The sequence below is a fragment of the Podarcis erhardii genome (assembly GCF_964252035.2).
Source record: "Podarcis erhardii genome assembly, chromosome: 7".
NCBI classification, from domain to species: domain Eukaryota; kingdom Metazoa; phylum Chordata; class Lepidosauria; order Squamata; family Lacertidae; genus Podarcis; species Podarcis erhardii.
In genome coordinates this window covers 92584900-92601850 of record NC_138511.1, presented here as the reverse complement: position 1 = coordinate 92601850, position 16951 = coordinate 92584900, and the positions used below count along the sequence as shown (strand labels likewise).

At 49.6% G+C, this 16951-nt stretch overlaps 2 protein-coding genes and 1 long non-coding RNA gene across 7 annotated transcripts in view; 2 read left to right on the top strand and 1 right to left on the bottom strand.

The window, feature by feature from the left end:
- Nucleotides 1–5150, bottom strand: part of LOC309346247 — a 35007-nt gene extending 29857 nt beyond the window's left edge. The window contains exons 1-2 of the long non-coding RNA XR_014158523.1: nt 5014–5150; nt 3843–4737 (exon numbers count right to left, since the gene is read on the bottom strand). This is a non-coding gene — a long non-coding RNA (uncharacterized lncRNA). The remainder of the gene's footprint in view (nt 1–3842; nt 4738–5013) is intronic.
- LOC309346106 (zinc finger and SCAN domain-containing protein 31-like) lies at nt 1409–3778 on the top strand (the record flags this gene model as incomplete). 2 transcript variants are annotated; one of them, XM_081869802.1, is made up of 3 exons in its annotated part: nt 1409–1822; nt 2022–2103; nt 3304–3778. In XM_081869802.1, the coding sequence occupies 3 exons, from the start codon at nt 1409–1411 to the stop codon at nt 3318–3320; spliced, it is 513 nt and encodes a 170-aa protein (XP_081725928.1). In that variant the 3' UTR covers nt 3321–3778. The 2 variants fall into 2 exon arrangements, with proteins under 2 accessions (XP_081725928.1, XP_081725927.1); XM_081869801.1 differs by lacking the exon at nt 3304–3778 and adding an exon at nt 2189–2312.
- Nucleotides 5151–8098: 2948 nt separating the features above from the next.
- Nucleotides 8099–16951, top strand: part of LOC309345585 (uncharacterized protein) — a 92285-nt gene continuing 83432 nt past the window's right edge. For 3 of the 4 annotated variants that reach the window (XR_014158314.1, XR_014158315.1, XM_081868747.1), the window contains exons 1-4: nt 9270–10304; nt 10903–10984; nt 13597–13679; nt 13971–14097. Coding sequence is in view for 2 of the 4 variants with exons in the window: in XM_081868747.1 (XP_081724873.1) it covers nt 9891–10304; nt 10903–10984; nt 13597–13679; nt 13971–14097 (706 nt within the window). In the remaining 2 variants the exon portion in view is untranslated. Of the gene's footprint in view, nt 8148–9269; nt 10305–10902; nt 10985–13596; nt 13680–13970; nt 14098–16951 lie in introns of those variants that run through there. The other variant, XM_081868746.1, reaches the window with a different exon arrangement.

Here is a 16951-nt window from a genome sequence, read left to right as displayed (position 1 = left end):
TTCCCATCGCAAATCGAAGAGCCTCTGTCACTCTTGCACTGGCCATCTGTATTCCAAAAGCACACTGCATGAAAAATTATTAATGATAATTATTAATGATAATTTTTGCTTTCTGAGCTTCTGCTGCAGCCGATCAGAGCTTTTGGCTAAAAGTTCAAAGTCCACCCTTATTGCCATTAATTAGGGACTGGCAGGCTTCCTGGGGCTTGAGCACACACCTCTCATCAATCTTCTTGACACGCAGAGAAGATAACCTGCATTCCGTTCTTCTGCCGTTCTTCTAGGCCCAAAGCCAAAAATGTCAGAACCTGTGCTCGGCCAAGCTGATAAAGCTCATCCCCCTCCGGCCGAGTCCTCCGGAATCGCCTCCGACGTGATTGATGACCTGAGCCTCTGATAAGGCTCCAGGCACATCCCCCATTCAGCAGAGAACCAAAGCAGCACGCAGAAGTGATGAGATTTATCATAGCTACATCGCTATGCTTCAGTTCTTACTACGCAGACAGAAAAAAACACCCTCTCTCTGTGAAAGCGGAGAGCAACTGAACAACAAAGGAACAAGAAACCAGTACGTCACACTTTGGGGAGGGGTCACTGAGTCAGGAAGAAAAGGGCCTGCAAAGGAACCCTGATGGGACTGAGGAATCAGCCACGTTCCTTAGCCCAGGTGGCAGCCAGATGGAAACATCTGGAGGCAGAAATAAAAACTTGGCCTCTGTGCTAAACAAAGTCCTTCCATCTCGCAGTGCGCAGTTTGTGTTATGTACTGAAGTTCTCACCCTGGGCCAGCAGGGGGATACTGTAGATAGTTTTCACTCAGGTCCACATATGCAAATAAGGGATTGAAAGTGATGTTCAGTGATTGGATAGTTACAGAAAGTGGTTACCGTTGCGTTGTAGTGGAGCTCTATATAAGCAGGCTAGCTGAACCCTTCAGCTCAGTTCTGTTCTGGCCTGTGAATAAACAAGAGCTGTTTGACGAATTACTGTGTCGTCTGCTATGTTCACCCACAACTTAACAGTTAGACCCATGGAACTCCCTGCCACAGGATGAAGAGATGGCTTGAGAAGAGGATGAGGCCCATTCAGGGAGGAGCAGAGGGCTAGCGATGGCTCCAGGCCCCCCAGTTGGAGGCAGCCATGCTTCTGAAGGGGGAGAGAGTTGCCCTCAGAACAAAGACAGAGGTCTGCCTTCAGAAAATGGGAATATAGTGCTTGAACTCCGAGTCTGGCCTGTGATTCAGACTCATCCATGCTGGCCCAGGGAACATTTCTCTTCTCCTGACTGTGTATCAATATTGTAGTAGAAGAATGCATTTGCTTTACAGGATTCTCTGGCACCTCTCATTAGGACAGGCAGAACTTGGCAGAAGACCTAGGGACTCCTTCCGATCTCCTGGGAACAGAGATGGATGAGCAAGACTCAGCTGGCCCTGAAGCAGGAAGAGGCCACGCCCTGGAAATGGGGAGCAGTGGGGGATTCTGGGAAAACTCCGAGCAGAAGAACCCAGGTGAGGAGGACACCCTTTGCTCAGAGGTGCAGAGCCAGCAGCTCAGGCAGTTCTGCTACCAGGAGGCCAAAGGACCCCGAGAGGTTTGCAGCCAACTCTACCACCTTGACCATCAGTGGCTGAAGCCAGAAGGGCACACGAAAGCTGAGATGCTGGACCTGGTGATCTTGGAGCAGTTCCTGGCTGTCCTTCCCCCGGAGATGGAGATCTGGGTGAGGGAATGCGGAGGGGAGACCAGTTCCCAGGCGGTGGCCCTGGCCGAAGGTTTCCTCCTGAGTCAGGCAGAGGAGAGGAAGCAGGCAGAGCAGCAGGTGAGAGAGACTTTCCTCTGGATACTCCCCAGGGGCTCCAAAGAGGAGGGAAAGTATTCCCAAATCATGTCCTAATGGCCCATTCCTTTTTTGGAAAGCATCCGAGTAATGATATTGGACAGCCCGAAAGTGTTTGCGTCAGCTGCTCCTTTTCTAATCCTTCTCCCCTCTCTCTTTTGAATCCTTGTTGCTCTTTCAGGGGAAGGATCCGTTAGCAGAAATGGGTCCGGATTCCTCTGAGGCAGAGAAGACTCCCTTGGACTCCAGAGAGAGGCCTCTGGGTAAGGAGGAAGCAGTTTTTTCTCTGTTTCGTCACATTTTCTGGATTTAGAAACTAATCTGTGATTTCTTTTCATCTTATTGGAGAATTCACAGGGGACCCAGAGCCCAGAGAAAGGGAGATGTGTTTTTGCACAACTAGTATGTCAAATGGGTAGAAACGTCCACATTTAGGTGGCAACTCCTACTTGGTTGAAGGCGCACCTGTACTTTTCCTTTGGAGTGAAGCATGCGCTCTTGGCTTCCCACTCACCTTCTTCTCTCACAGGAACGATGCCAGCAAGACCTGCTCCTTCATCTTTTCATGGTGGTGGAGGGGAAGCTGCCCCTGTGGACCCAGAGCAGGTAGGAGGAAGGGGCCATGTGGGGAGAGAGGATGCCATGGACTGGGGGACACAGAGGAATGGTGGGAGGAACCGCCAAGGAAGGAGGGTTGAAGGCTCAAATAGGCTTCTAAGCAGTTCACACCCCATACCAAAGAGTGGCCAGGATTCACCCCATCAGTCCCACAATGGGGCTTTCCCCCTCTCATTCCCCTGCGCACCTTGGAGATGTCTATAGAGCTTCAGGAGGGTCCTCCCTGTCGCGAAATCTTTGCCGCGCTTTAGCAGAAATGCTAAAGTTCCAGGTTCTTCAGTGCAGTATATTTATTGTGAGCTCTCTATATACAAATATCTACAGGCTATAATACAGGAGCAGTTCATACAGTCATACAGTCAGACTCTCTCTCTCTGACCACACTCCTCTGCACCACCCCCTTACTTCTGGACAGGTTTCCCTTTTAAACCAAGGACAGCCAATCAACTGACAGCATTCTGACCCTGCACTTGCATAGAAAGTATTGCAGGCCGATTGCATCAGCCAGTTGCATCAGCTAGCAGACTCAAGCCTGCAGACTTAGTATCTCACACAGCATTCTGGGATCCCAACACTCCCCACCCGGCAAGAACAGCACAGAGGGACAGAAGAAGGGATCCTTCCATGTGGCAAACGGGAATGTTTGTGCACAGGATTAGAAGAATGATTTGAGGAACACCAGTTTCTTAATGCCCTTCATTAAAACACACAATGAATACCGGTAATTCCATTAACACATCAAAATATGCATCCATAAAATGTGCAGGGAAAAAATCCAGTTAATACAGAACATCAATTAAGAGGCAGAAAACAACAAAGTGTAACAGTTCACCTTTTTCTTTTAGGGTCCAGTGTGCTTTGAAGATGTAGCCTTCCATTTCACAGATGTGGACTGGGCATTGCTGGATCCTGACCAGAGAGCCCTCCATAAGGAAGTCATGGAGGAGAATCGGGGGATTTCAGACTCTCTCAGTAAGGCTTAATATTATGCCTACCCCCCTCCAAGATGGCCCCCTTTTGCTCTTGAAGGGCTGGCCTGTCTGCAGCCCCCACAGCCTTCCATCAGGGCCCCTTCACGGGGGCAGAAGCAGAGGAAGGGCCTCAGGAAAGCAGCCATGGCTCTGGCCAGATGCACAGGAGGAGGAGAAGCGCTGACCGCTCTCCTTCCCCCTCAGACTCCATCCATCAGCAGCCCCTCATCCCCTCATTGGGGCAGGGCCACCAGAGGTGCAAGGTGCTGAGCAGGGGGGAAGATCCTCCAGGGCAGATAAGACCCCCCCCATATTTTTTTCAGGCTCCTCTAAACTGCCCAGGCCTTCTTAAATGTAGGCTTCAAAGTGATTCAGGAAGTTGAAGCGGCTTCTGTCTTCATCAGGGGAGAAACCCTATCAGTGCTTGAAATGTGGAAAGAGGTTCATTGAGAAGGCCAAACTCATGATCCATGAAAGAGTTCCCAGTGGGAGGCAATGATTTCAGTGCCAAGAGTGTGGAAAGAGCTTCAGTCACAGGGCCTGTCTTGCTTCCCATAAACAAGCAGAACACACACGCCTGTTTGTTGGCATCAGGCTGCAAGAAGCTCAGGGCAGCACCCGGACAACGCCCTTGCCGTGCGTCTTGATCTATCAGAAAAGAACATGGAGAAGTGGCAGGTTGGGGCCCCTAGGAGAATATCCTACACCCAAAGATGCCCCATGTGGTTATCGGACAGACTAAGAGCCCTGGAGCTGGAGGAGGGAGACCTGGGCCCATTTGACCCCATGGCTAGGAGCTTTGGAGGGAGGTGGGGAAGATGGGGAGTGAGAGGAGCTGGTTCTGGGTGGAAACATCCACTCTGAGGAAAAGATCCCCAGCTAGAGAAAGGAGTCTCTGAGCTTAGTGGGAAGGACAGTGTGTGGTGTCCTGGGAGAGTAAATCAGGCCAGGAAGGAACTGGGAGGCTGAGCCAGGAGAAGGAGGAGCTGGAAAGAGACCGGCTGCTGAGCTCTCATCCCAGTCAGGAGGGGAGAGATCCTTCTAGAAAGAGAAGACTCCCAAACCAGAGATCCCTTGGGTCTTTGGCTTGGAGTCCCTCGGGAGTAGGGTAACTGGCAGAAAGTGCCACCTTGTTAAGAGCCAAAGTCTTAAGTGTGAAAGAACTGAGAAAACCTTGAAGGGAAATAACATTGTAAACTGAGGTATCCTAAGTTTTATCCACTCGTGTCAAAAACCTCCTTGTTAAATAAAATTGTTAATGTTTATTTGAAGAAATCCTGCCTGAGACTCCCAATTAGTAAGTTTTACCTCACGCGAAGGACAGATTGTGAAGCTGAGGCTCCAAGACTTTGGCCACCTCATGAGAAGAGAAGACTCCCTGGAAAAGACCCTGATGTTGGGAAAGATGGAGGGTGCAAGGAGAAGGGGACGACAGAGGATGAGATGGTGGGACAGTGTTCTTGAAGCTACCAGCATGAGTTTGACCAAACTGCGGGAGGCAGTGGAAGACAGGAGGGCCTGGCATGCTCTGGTCCAGGGGGTCACAAAGAGGCGGACACGACTAGATGACTAAATGACGATGACCTCACGCAAGTCCCCCACAAGATAATCTGAGGTAGTTGGAGGGCATTTGTGGAAATCGTGTTCTGTGAGGTGGGCGCACTATATTTAAGAGAGAGAACGGGCCCAAGGGTGCCGGGGGGGGGGGGGGGAGAGCCCTTGCGTCTTCGCATATTACTTGGGGGCAGAGGTGGGATATGAAGTTAAAACCCACACAGATCCCATTTAGTTTTGAGCGGACTGGCAGACTCAAACATTCATGAGGAAAACTGAATGCTGCCCTTAGGCCCACAGATACGTGGAATTTTGAGTGAAATATACTCAGATCTCAGAGAGGATGAAACCTCTGATTCCCTCACATTTAAGGAGAGAGTGAAAGTGCGCTTTGGACTGACTGCAGAACAAAGCCAAAAAGCCTTTGGTGAAATTAAAAGGAAACCAGGAGAGACTTAGGCCCAACTGGGCAGCCGAATTGACCAAGCTCTGGACAGACGGGAGGAAAGTTAGATGAGCTCAAACAGCTCATCCGTTCAGAGCAATGTTTTCAAGAGGTTCCTGCTCATTTAGGCTGAAAACAGTAACGGAAGTCTCTACCTTGGGAGAGGAAATCCAAGGAGACTCAGGGGGAGCAGTAATACTCAGTCCCTTCCAGAAAAAGGAACCCAGGGAGGAAACGACAAGCCTGAAGGGCGGGCCCAAGGGTGCCGGGGGGGAAAGAGCCGTGATACGAAGTAAAATCCCACACAGAAACAAACCCAGAGACACAGAACAACCAGTTTAAGAAAGGAGTGAAGTTCTTTGATTAAAGAGAGAAAAAATTCCTGTCAGAAAATGACCAGCAAGCGCCAAGCCAAAGAGGCTCAGGATGACCCAGCTGCTGCGTCTGAGGAGAATCCTAATATATTGAATTAGAGATGATGAGGCTAAGATTGGAATTGTCTAAGGTTGAAGCAGAGAAAGAGAGAGAAGAGGCCAGAATGGCAGCTGCCCTTCATCTAGCAGAGATACAGGCTGAGAGAGAGAGAGAGAGAGAGGAGCCCAAGAAGAAAGAGACAGGGAGGCCAAGATGGCCCATGAAAAAGAGAGGTTTCCTTTCAAAATGGAGGAGATTAAGGCGAGGGCAGAACTGCCGCAAGCAATGTTGGGGGTGGAGATTTTGCCTCAGCAAATGTAAAGTATGTACAGTGGTACCTCGGGTTACAGACGCTTCAGGTTACAGACTCCGCTAACCCAGAAATAGTACCTCGGGTTCAGAACTTTGCTTCAGGATGAGAACAGAAATCATGTTCCGGCGGCACATGAACAGTTTCAGGAGGCCCCAGAACAGTTTCAGGTTATGAACAGACCTCCAGAGCGAATTAAGTACTTAACCCGAGGTACCACTGTAAAAGGTGGTGGTGTGCAGGCCTAATGGTGAAAGCTTCAAAACGAGGCAAGTCAAATATTTTGGTCCCGTCCCAAGGGGTGGAAATATACAACCTGCTTGGAGCAAGGCAAAGGTCCTTCAAGAGGGGCCTAGACCCTCCACAAAAAGAGAAAGAAGAGCTTTTCTGGGGGGACAGGGATATTGTCCTCCATTTCTTCCTCCTTTTAGCCCCCATGCTGCTCCTTGACATGACTGGGTGAAGAAAGACCAGCCAGACAAGAGCATTTGGAGGGACCAGTGCCAGGCAGCGTTGGGACATTTAGAAACAGCCCTAAATCCGGGGTCAGCAAGCTTTTCCAGCCGGGGGCCGGTCCACCGTCCCTCAGAGCTTGTGGGGGGCCGGACTATATTTTTTGGGGGGGTGGGGAATGAACAAATTCCTATGCCCCACAAAGAACCCAGAGATGCATTTTAAGTAACAGGACACATTCTACTCATGTAAAAACACGCTGATTCCTGGGGGCCGGATTGAGAAGGCGATTGGGCCACACCCGGCCCCCGGACCTTAGGTTGCCTGCCCTGGCCTAGATGGACCTTGGGGTCCCTTCCAACTTTAGGATTCTGTTCTTCATTTTGGAAGGCGGACAAGGAGCAAGAGCAACCTGCCGTCACAGAAGGAAGAGGACGGAGTCTTCATCTCCTTGGTTGCCCTTCTCTGGGAGGGTGGGCAGATTGTGAGGAGCAAAAACGAGGAGGAGGCGATGATGACTCTCACTTTCAAGACTCCTACTATAGGTAGGCTAGAGAAGCTGTGAGATGTTTTGCTGGGGGGGGGGGGGCAGGAGAAGAGAAGAGGAACGCAAGTCTTCCACCCCCAGTTATGTCTCCTCCAGAACGTCTGGCCAGAGACATTTTGACCAAGAAATCCACCTGGACAGAAATTTTGCCCCTGAAAAAGAGGACGTGTCCTGGGAAAAGAGGACACATGGCAACCCTTCTTCTCTGGCGTCCCTCGTAGCCGAGTAAGACTGTCTTCCCTAAACCCGGTTTCAACCATGGGGCCCTCAGTGACTGTGGGGGCCAATTCTGGATCCAGGCGTCTTCCTTGCTGGGTTGAAGGAGCTGTGAGGAGCGTCCACACGGGTCTGGCACCCGGGGTTGGCAAGCCAAGTCTAAATCCAATTCCAATGTATTTTACGGGGCTTGGGCACCCACAAACTTCTAACAATGTCACAGGAGGGGGAATAAAAGGCTTCCTGGGAAAACCCCCTTGGCTGCTCCTGTGCTGCTTCCAAGGCGGCTTCACCAACAGAGAAGAACATAGGAGATTGATGGCTGAAAGACAGACCCAAAGCAGCAGATGGGACAACACAGAATGGCACCCCCAGCCATGTCTGGCAATGTCTCCCCCCTCCAGCCCCCCCCGGCCCCCCTCTTGTTGGGACAGGGCTCTCTGCCCCGCAGACCCCCAGACCCGCCCAGGAGCCCCCAAGACAGACACCCCCGGGTCCCCCATCTGGCCCCTGCCCCCCCCCGCCTAGACGCCCCAGGCAGAGAGAGGTTCCCCCTTCCCACGCACACGCCCCCCCCATTGCCGGCCCCAGTGGGGCCCCTTCCTCTCAGAGGGAGCAGCTCTGCGCCTGCGCGACGCTCCTGACGGCTCCGCGGAAGACAGAAGGGTTAAGGGACGCCGAGCTGGCTTCCTAGAGAGGACAGGAAAGGAAGGGGGCCGCTCCTCCCCCTCCTCCCCTCTGACGTCCCTTCCGGCCTGGCCCTCGCCTGCCGGGCTCTGGTGGGTCTCCTCTCGGGGGAAGCCTGGGGAACTCCCTGCCTCGGGAGGCGGGAAGGGGAGGGAAGGGAGGTGGGGGTCCGGGAGGGAGCCAGAGGGAGCTCAGGCCCCTGGCCAGGGAGGTGGGGCGGGACTGGGAGACAGGAGGGAGGGAGAAGGACCTTAGGAGGGACATAATTGTGAGGGACAAGTATATTAGGAGGGACATAATTGTGAGGGAGAAGTATATTAGGAGGGACATAATTGTGAGGGAGAAGTATATTAGGAGGGACATTATTGTGAGGGAGAAGTATATTAGGAGGGACATAATTGTGAGGGAGAAGTATATTAGGAGGGACATAATTGTGAGGGAGAAGTATATTAAGAGGGACATTATTAGGAGGGAGAAGGACATTAGGAGGGACATAATTGTGAGGGAGAAGTATATTGGGAGGGACATAATTGTGAGGGAGAAGGATATTAGGAGGGACATTATTATGAGGGAGAAGTATATTAGGAGGGACATTATTATGAGGGAGAAGTATATTAGGAGGGACATTATTATGAGGGAGAAGTATATTAGGAGGGACATTATTATGAGGGAGAAGTATATTAGGAGGGACATTATTATGAGGGAGAAGTATATTAGGAGGGACATTATTATGAGGGAGAAGTATATTAGGAGGGACATTATTATGAGGGAGAAGTATATTAGGAGGGACATTATTATGAGGGAGAAGTATATTAGGAGGGACATGAGGGAGAAGTATATTGGGAGGGACATAATTGTGAGGGAGAAGTATATTAAGAGGGACATTATTATGAGGGAGAAGTATATTAGGAGGGACATTATTATGAGGGAGAAGTATATTAGGAGGGACATTATTATGAGGGAGAAGTATATTAGGAGGGACATTATTATGAGGGAGAAGTATATTAGGAGGGACATTATTATGAGGGAGAAGTATATTAGGAGGGACATAATTATGAGGGAGAAGGATATTAGGAGGGTTACAGATAGGTAGCCGTGTTGGTCTGCCATAGTCAAAACAAAACAAATTCCTTCCAGTAGCACCTTAAAGACCAACTAAGTCAGTTCTAGGTATGAGCTTTCGTGTGCATGCCCACTTCTTCAGATACACCCAGATATATTAAGAGGGACATTATTATGAGGGAGAAGTATATTAAGAGGGAAATACCATGAAGCTTCCCTTCTCTCTCTATTCATAAATCTCTGTATGTCGGCCATTTTCCCTCTCTAATTCTTTATTTGATGGAAAGTCCAGTTTCCGAGGCGTCTTCCAGGGCAGTTCCACCCAGAGGGCCTTGCCACCGTCCCCTCGGATCCAGAGCAGGAAGTCCCTAAGGGACGGTGGCTGGAGCTAGACATGGGCCCTGCTGCTCACCAAGCCACCCAAGCAGAAATGGCAGGGTTGGGGGGAAGCTCTGGACTATGAAGTGGGGTTGGGAGGGACCCCCACTGTTGCCTTGGCTCCAGATTACACTCACTTGTCACTCACAGTTATGACTTCTCCCTCCCCCTTTTCCCCCCATACAGCCTGGAGTCTGAGCTGTGGTGCAATCCAGCCCTGGTTCCTAGCAAGACTCGTCCACGCTTCCTCAGGAAACATTCTTCTCCTCTTCATCTTAGAGTAGAATAGTGTGTTTGATTCATACGATTTTCTGCACCTCGCATTAGTAGCCACAGAACTTGGCAGAGGACCAAGGGGCTCCTTCCGATCTCTTGGAGACTTCCGGAGAGCCCAGATGGATGAGCAAGACTCAGCTGGCCCTGAAGCAGGAAGAGGCCATGCCATGGAAACTGGGAGCAGTGGGGAATTCTGGGAAAACTCCGTGCAGAAGAACCCAGGTGAGGAGGACACCCCTTGCTCAGAGGTGCAGAGCCAGCAGCTCAGGCAGTTCTGCTACCAGGAGGCCAAAGGACCCCGAGAGGTTTGCAGCCAACTCTGCCACCTTGACCATCAGTGGCTGAAGCCAGAAAGGCACACGAAAGCTCAGATGTTGGACCTGGTGATCTTGGAGCAGTTCCTGAGGGTCCTTCCTCTGGAGATGGAGAGCTGGGTGAGGGAATGCGGAGCAGAGACCAGTTCCCAGGCGGTGGCCCTGGCCGAAGGTTTCCTCCTGAGTCAGGCAGAGGAGAGGAAGCAGGCAGAGCAGCAGGTGAGAGAGACTTTCCTCTGGATACTCCCAAGGGGCTCCAAAGAGGAGGGAAAGTATTCCCAAATCATGTCCTAATGGCCCATTCCTTTTTTGGAAAGCATCTAGGAACAGATATTTTTATTATTTATGACACCCATGTGGCTGGGTGCCTTCCAGCACATATAAAAGCATAAGAAGACATCAGATGTCTTCTAAAAGCTATGCATTTTCTTATCTCCTTGTCACCTGATGGGAGGGCATTCCCCAGGGTGGGGGCCACTGTGGAGAAGGTCTTCTGCCTGGTTCCCTGTAACTTCACTTATCACAGGGAGGGAATCAGCAGAAGACCCTCGGAACTGGACCTCAGTTCATGGAGACGCTCCTTTGGGTATAGTGGGCCTTTGAGGCCAACACTTTGAATTGTGCTGGGAAACGTTCTGGGAGCCAGTGAAGATCCTTGAGGACCAATGTTTCATGGTCCTGGCAGCCAACCCCAGACCCCAGTCTAGCAGAAGCAGGAAGCAGCTTTCACCTCTGTCCCCCGAAAGCCCTTGCCTCTGCCATTCCTCCTCTAACCCTTCTCCCCATTCTCTGTTTTGAGTCCTTGTTGCTGTTTCAGAGGAAGGATCTTTTGGCAGAAATGGGTCTTGATTCTTCTGAGGCAGAGAAGACTCCGTTGGACGCCAGAGTGAGGCCTCTGGGTAAGGAGGAAGGAGTGTTTTCTCCCCCGTTTTGTCACATTCTCTTAGTTTTGAAACTAATCTGTGATTTCTTTGCATCTTTTGGGGGAAGACACCTGGAGCCCAGAGCTCGGGGGGGGGGGGGGGGAGATGTATTTTTGCACAACTATTATATGAAATGGGTACTAATGTCCAAATGTACTCAGCAGGGGAGACGTTTACGATAGTAATTTGATTAGTTTTCAATTACAGTTCTATAATAGCCTCATTATAACAATGCGAAATTAGAATACAGTGGTGCCTCGCAAGACGAAATTAATTCGTTCCGCAAGTTTTTTCTTCTTGCGAGTTTTTCGTCTTGCGAAGCACGGTTTCCCATAGGAATGCATTGAAAATCAATTAATGCGTTCCTAGGGAGACCGCCTTCAGACCAGGTCCGGGGACAGTCTGTCCCCGGACCTCTTCTGAGGGCTGGCGGGGGGAGAAGGACTTTTCTCCCCACCGCCAGCCTTCAGAACAGCCTTCTGAAGGCTGGCGGTGGGAAGAAAAGCCCTTCTCCCGCCGCCAGCCTTCAGAAGAGTTCCTGCAGGGCTGCCTAGGCTGCGGATAGCAGCCTGCTGCCCGGCGCGAGGGGCGCTCTGAAGCAGGACTTCCCCGCAGGGCTCTCCAAGCTGCGGATAGGGGCAGCAGGCTGCTATCCGCAGCTTGGAGAGCCCTGCAGGGAACTCTTCTGAAGGCTGGCGGGGGAGAAGGGCTTTTCTTCCCACCGCCAGCCTTCAGAACAGCCTTCTGAATGTTGGCGGTGGGGAGGAAAACCTTCCTCCAACCGCAAGTCTTCAAGACAGGTCTGGGAACAGAGGAGAAGCGCTGCCGCCTTCCCCTCTGTTCCCGGACCTGTCCTGAAGGCTTGCGGTGGGAGGAGGGCTTTCCTCCCCACCATTCAGAATGCTGTTCTGAATGTTGGCGGTGGGGAGGAAAAACCCTCCTCCCACCGCAAGCCCCAGGAACAGAGGAGAAGCGCTACGCGCCCTCTCCTCTGTTCCCGGACCTCCCACCGCAAGCCTTCAGGACAGGTCCAGGAACAGAGGAGAAGGCGCGCTGCGCTTCCCCGCTGTCCCCGGAGATTTCCCTATGGGCTTTCGTCTTGCGAAGCAAGCCCATAGGGAAATTCGTCTTGCAAAGCCGCTAAAAATCGGAAAACCCTTTCGTCTTGCGGGTTTTTCGTTTAGCGAGGCATTCGTCTTGCGGGGCACCACTGTACAATTACTAATATCAATCTTTAAGATTTCAAATTATATAATATAGGTGGCCCCCCTGCATGCTAAAACCGATGGTTTGGTGTTTTTCTTGATTTCTGCATTCCAAAATCTTATTATTTTCAATTACCCTTCTGTCAAGATAAGAATCCTTTATACAAATAATATATAAAACTACAAGTGAGGCACTCCAGCGATATCCTTACTCTTCCCATGTGTGGCAATCTTTCTGTTTGTAATGTTTCTTCCTGTCCTTGTAAAATGTTCTGTCTATCTTTTCCTGGTTGTTGCTGTTCTCCATTATTCCTTGGACGGAGCTAATATCCCATTGTGGTTTCAGAAATTCTCCATTGCCCTCTCCTGTGCTTCGTTGTTTGGCAACTTTAACAGCAGCTGCAAAAATCAAAATGTCCAAATAAATAACCTCTTTTCGCCATTTTTCTTCTCCACCTGGGAAAGAGAGGGATCTGTCAGAATTGCAAATGACTCAGTAATGAACCTTATCAGCTCCCTCACAACTTTCAGATTCCTTACATCCCTCTGTCTGGCCGAAGATAAATGCGCATTTATCCAATTAAATTAAATTCCAAGTCCTTTTAGCATTAATCAGTTCAGTCTGTATATAATAAAGGATGGGGAAGAGTCAGCTCTAATTTTCCATCGTAAACATTTTGGAAAATAGAGCTTCCCTCCCTTTTTCCTTCTTGTTTTTACACACACAGTTCCATTTGATGTTATATTCCATATCTGTAATCCAGTTTCATCCCTGCACACCTGTACATATATAATTTGAACTAGCATTCAATGGTGGGCTGCCAAGTCATTAATGTAGAGAAGAAAACTTGATATAAAGAAGCCATAGGCTCCCCTCCCCCCACTCACTGTCTTTTGCAGCAAATGAAGTTTATTCTCAAATTCAAACCTTAAAGACCTTGCAGCTGGTTCAATTCCACAGTTTATGATCTCATCTCTTCTTCCAGCAACGCCTGCACATTAGTCCAAATTGAGCTCTAATTGACAGGAGAACCTCTGCTTCTTAGTGGCAGTGAAGGAGGGTTTTCGGCAGGCGAAGGGCTTTTGCACTCAGTGCCTCCCTGCCTCCCGCAATCCATGCTGGAGGCAGAACCTGGTACCGAGACGAACTGGGTGTGAAGCCCGTTCCCCCCTGTCCCTGGAGGCAACTTGCAAGGAGAATTACCCTCAGTCATCCTTGTTTTTCCTTCTCCAACGATCTCCCGCTGCCTCCATTAAGGCAGAGCAGAACCGGAAGCTAGCAGGGGAGACTTGGACGAAGCCCCACCTGTACTTAGAGATGCACTGTTTCACCTCGGAGAGAAGCAGGCGCTCACGGTTTCCACTTCCCTTTGTCTCTCCCAGGTGACGGAATGATGCCACCAAGACCTGCTCCTTCATCTTTTCATGGTGGTGGAGGGAAGGCAGCAGCTGTGGACCCAGATCAGGTAGGGGGAAGGAGCCTTGTGGGGAAGGACTGCTTGGATGCAGAGGAATGGTGGGAGGAGCCAGAGAAGAGGGAGCCGACTGGGAGGAGGAGGAGGAGGTGTCTGAAGCTGGAGAGGGAAGGGGGCTGAGGGAGCAGAGGGAGTCTGGGGCAGAGAGCAGCCCAGACTCCGAGGCAGAAGCTGCAGCAGCAGAGAGGGATGAGGAAGGCAGAGAGGGGTCTGGCCGCTGTAGAAAACGACAGAGCCAAGGGAATGTTCTCTAAGAGGACAGCCTTTTTCCTGTTCTGTTAGGGTCCAGTGTGCTTTGAAGATGTGGCTGTCCATTTCACAGACGAGGAGTGGGCGTTGCTGGATCCTGACCAGAGAGCTCTGCATCAGGAGGTCATGGAGGAGAATCGTGGGATCTTGGACTCTCTCGGTAAGGCTCCCTATTGGATCATCCTATCTGTTTTGTAATGCAAGACATCTCTCTATGTGACGAACCTCTGATATTTTGATGGGGCTCAACAGCGCCACCCACAGCACCTGGGATGTTAACACTCCCACAGCAAACCTTGGAGGGATGGCTATTGATTGTTTTCCCTGTGAATATTCTTCCTCCAGTTCTGCCGTTTAAAACCATGATCAGGCTGTCTGAACTGCCCAGGCCTTCTTAAATGTAGGATTCAGAGTGATTTGAGGTGTTGAAGTAGCTTCAGTCAAGTTTCCTGCTTTTGTTCTTGCTTCTGTCTCTCTCTGGTTGACCAAAGAGTTGCTTGACATTGGAGATGGCACAGATTCCACAACTGAACCAAACAAACTCCATCCCAAAACAGAGCCAGGCTTTTTGAATCTCAGGCAGTGAACCCTGTAGTAACAATAATGATAATTTTATTATTTTTACCCTGCCCATTTGACTGGGTGGCCCCAGCCACTCTGGGCAACTTCCAACAAATAGGAAAAACAACAACAACATCAAACATTAAAAACTTCCCAATACAGAGGTGCCTTCAGAAGTCCTCTAAAAGTTGCATAGTTATTTCCTTGACATCTGATGGGGGGCGTTCCACAGGGTGGGTGCCCCTATCGAGAAGGCCCCCTGCCTCTTCCCCTGTAACTTCTCACAAAAATGTAACATTTAAGTACAGTGGTACTTCGGGTTAAGAACTTAATTCGTTCCGTAGGTCCATTCTTGACTGTTCTTAACCTGAAGCTCCACTTTAGCTCATGGGGCCTCCTGCTGCCGCTGCACTGCCAGAGCACGATTTCTGTTCTCATCCTGAAGCAGAGTTCTTAACCTGAGGTGCTATTTGTAGGTTAGCGGAGTCTGTAACCTGAAGCGTATGTAACCTGAGGTACCACTGTAAGGAAACTTGAATAATAATAATAATACTACTGATATGACAAGTTTCTGCTGCACTCTGTGATGTCGAGAATTTAAGAAAACATCCAAATTGGTTTAAGGTGATGCACATCATCATTAAATTTTTAGCCACTAAAGAAATTTAAATTTGGCAGCTGCTACACACATTTGTTCAATATACGAAAAGTGTTTTTCAGCAGATAGAAGTGATGCGCAGCGTAAATTAATAATGCAGAGTTTTAAAGAATAAGAGCTTTACTGAGTTAAAATAAACTTCTTCATAAACAACATGGTTCCAAACAGGTTGACTGAGATTCCATACTGACTCTGCTCACAACTGAGGCAGAGTGACTCTGACTGAAATCTTTCAGAGAACACACAGAGAAAATGGCTGCTAAGTCACATGTCGGAGTGACTCAACAGTTAGCAAAACAAAACAAATTCCTTCCAGTAGCACCTTAAAGACCAACTAAGTCAGTTCTTGGTATGAGCTTTCGTGTGCATGCACACTTCTTCAGATACACATATCGTATCTGAAGAAGTGTGCATGCACACGAAAAGCTCATACCAAGAACTGACTTAGTTGGTCTTTAAGGTGCTACTGGAAGGAATTTGTTTTGTTTTGACTATGGCAGACCAACACGGCTACCTATCTGTAACTCAACAGTTAGCAGTTAGGCCTGAATAACTTTAGTAGCCCCAAATGATTGTGCAGTCCCAGCACTTCCCAGCCTGCTTTGCTGCTTCTGCTCTCATGCGTCTTTGTTACATGACACTCCCCCAAAGACCTAGAGAGCAGAAGTATAAACATGAAAAATTAACTTTTCACCTGGTGGCAATTTGGCTACTGTGTAAACCTTATTTTCTTTGAATGATCCCAACTCTTCATTCATGGCGTCAAACCACTGGGTTTGTTCCTTAGATGGTAGTTTCAGAACTTGAGCAAAGTCCTGTGGCTGTGTACAATTAACATGACACACTTTTGTTGTGCCAAAAGTCAATTTATCGGGGGAATACCCTTGGTAGTCCATGTGGACCTTCTAGGAATTACCACTGGGCTTTCCTTCTCTTGTTGCTCCTCCAGCTCATCATTTTGTTGTTCCTCTGATTCATTGCTTGTGGCTCTTTGCAAAGTGTCAGTGCCTGGGGGCAAATTTCCCCCACTTCCTATCCTTTCCTCAGCAGCTGGCTGCCTGAGAGGCTCCTGTGGCTGTCCTAAGAGAGGAATTAAAATACTAGGATTGGCATGAACCTGCTCCCACCTATCCTGCTCAGCAAATTCAGCATTTTGTGAAATGACTACTTGGCCACATCCCAAAGCAAAACGGTAAGACCTGCTAGAATAGCCCTGATAGCCAATGAAACGTAGCACTCTGGTTTTAGGCTCACCTTTGCGTCTCAGAGACTTGGGGATATGAACAGAAGCCCAAGTCCCCCCCACATGTAAACCTGTGCAATCCGGTTCCTTAAATATTCACCTCCTCGGTCGGTTTGGAGTTGAATAACTGGCCTTTGAAAACGTCTTTCTGCCCATACCTTCCTGGACTTCAAAGCATCTGCACATTCTAATTTGTTTCTCAATAGATATAGCCATGAATACCTTGTTTTATCATCCACAATAATTGAGAGCCAGTGTGGTGTAGTGGTTAAGAGCAATAGACTCGTAATCTGGTGAACCGGGTTTCTCGTCTCCGCTCCTCCACATGCAGCTGCTGGGTGACCTTGGGCCAGTCCCACTTCTCTGAAGTCTCTCAGCCCCACTCACCTCACAGAGTGTTTGTTGTGGGGGAGGAAGGGAGAGGAGAATGTGAGCCACTTTGAGACTCCTTTGGGTAGTGATAAAGCGGGATATCAAATCCAAACTCTTCTTCTTCTAGGCCATATCTAGATCCTCCCTCACTCTTTGGAAAAGGACCAATTAAGTCACAAT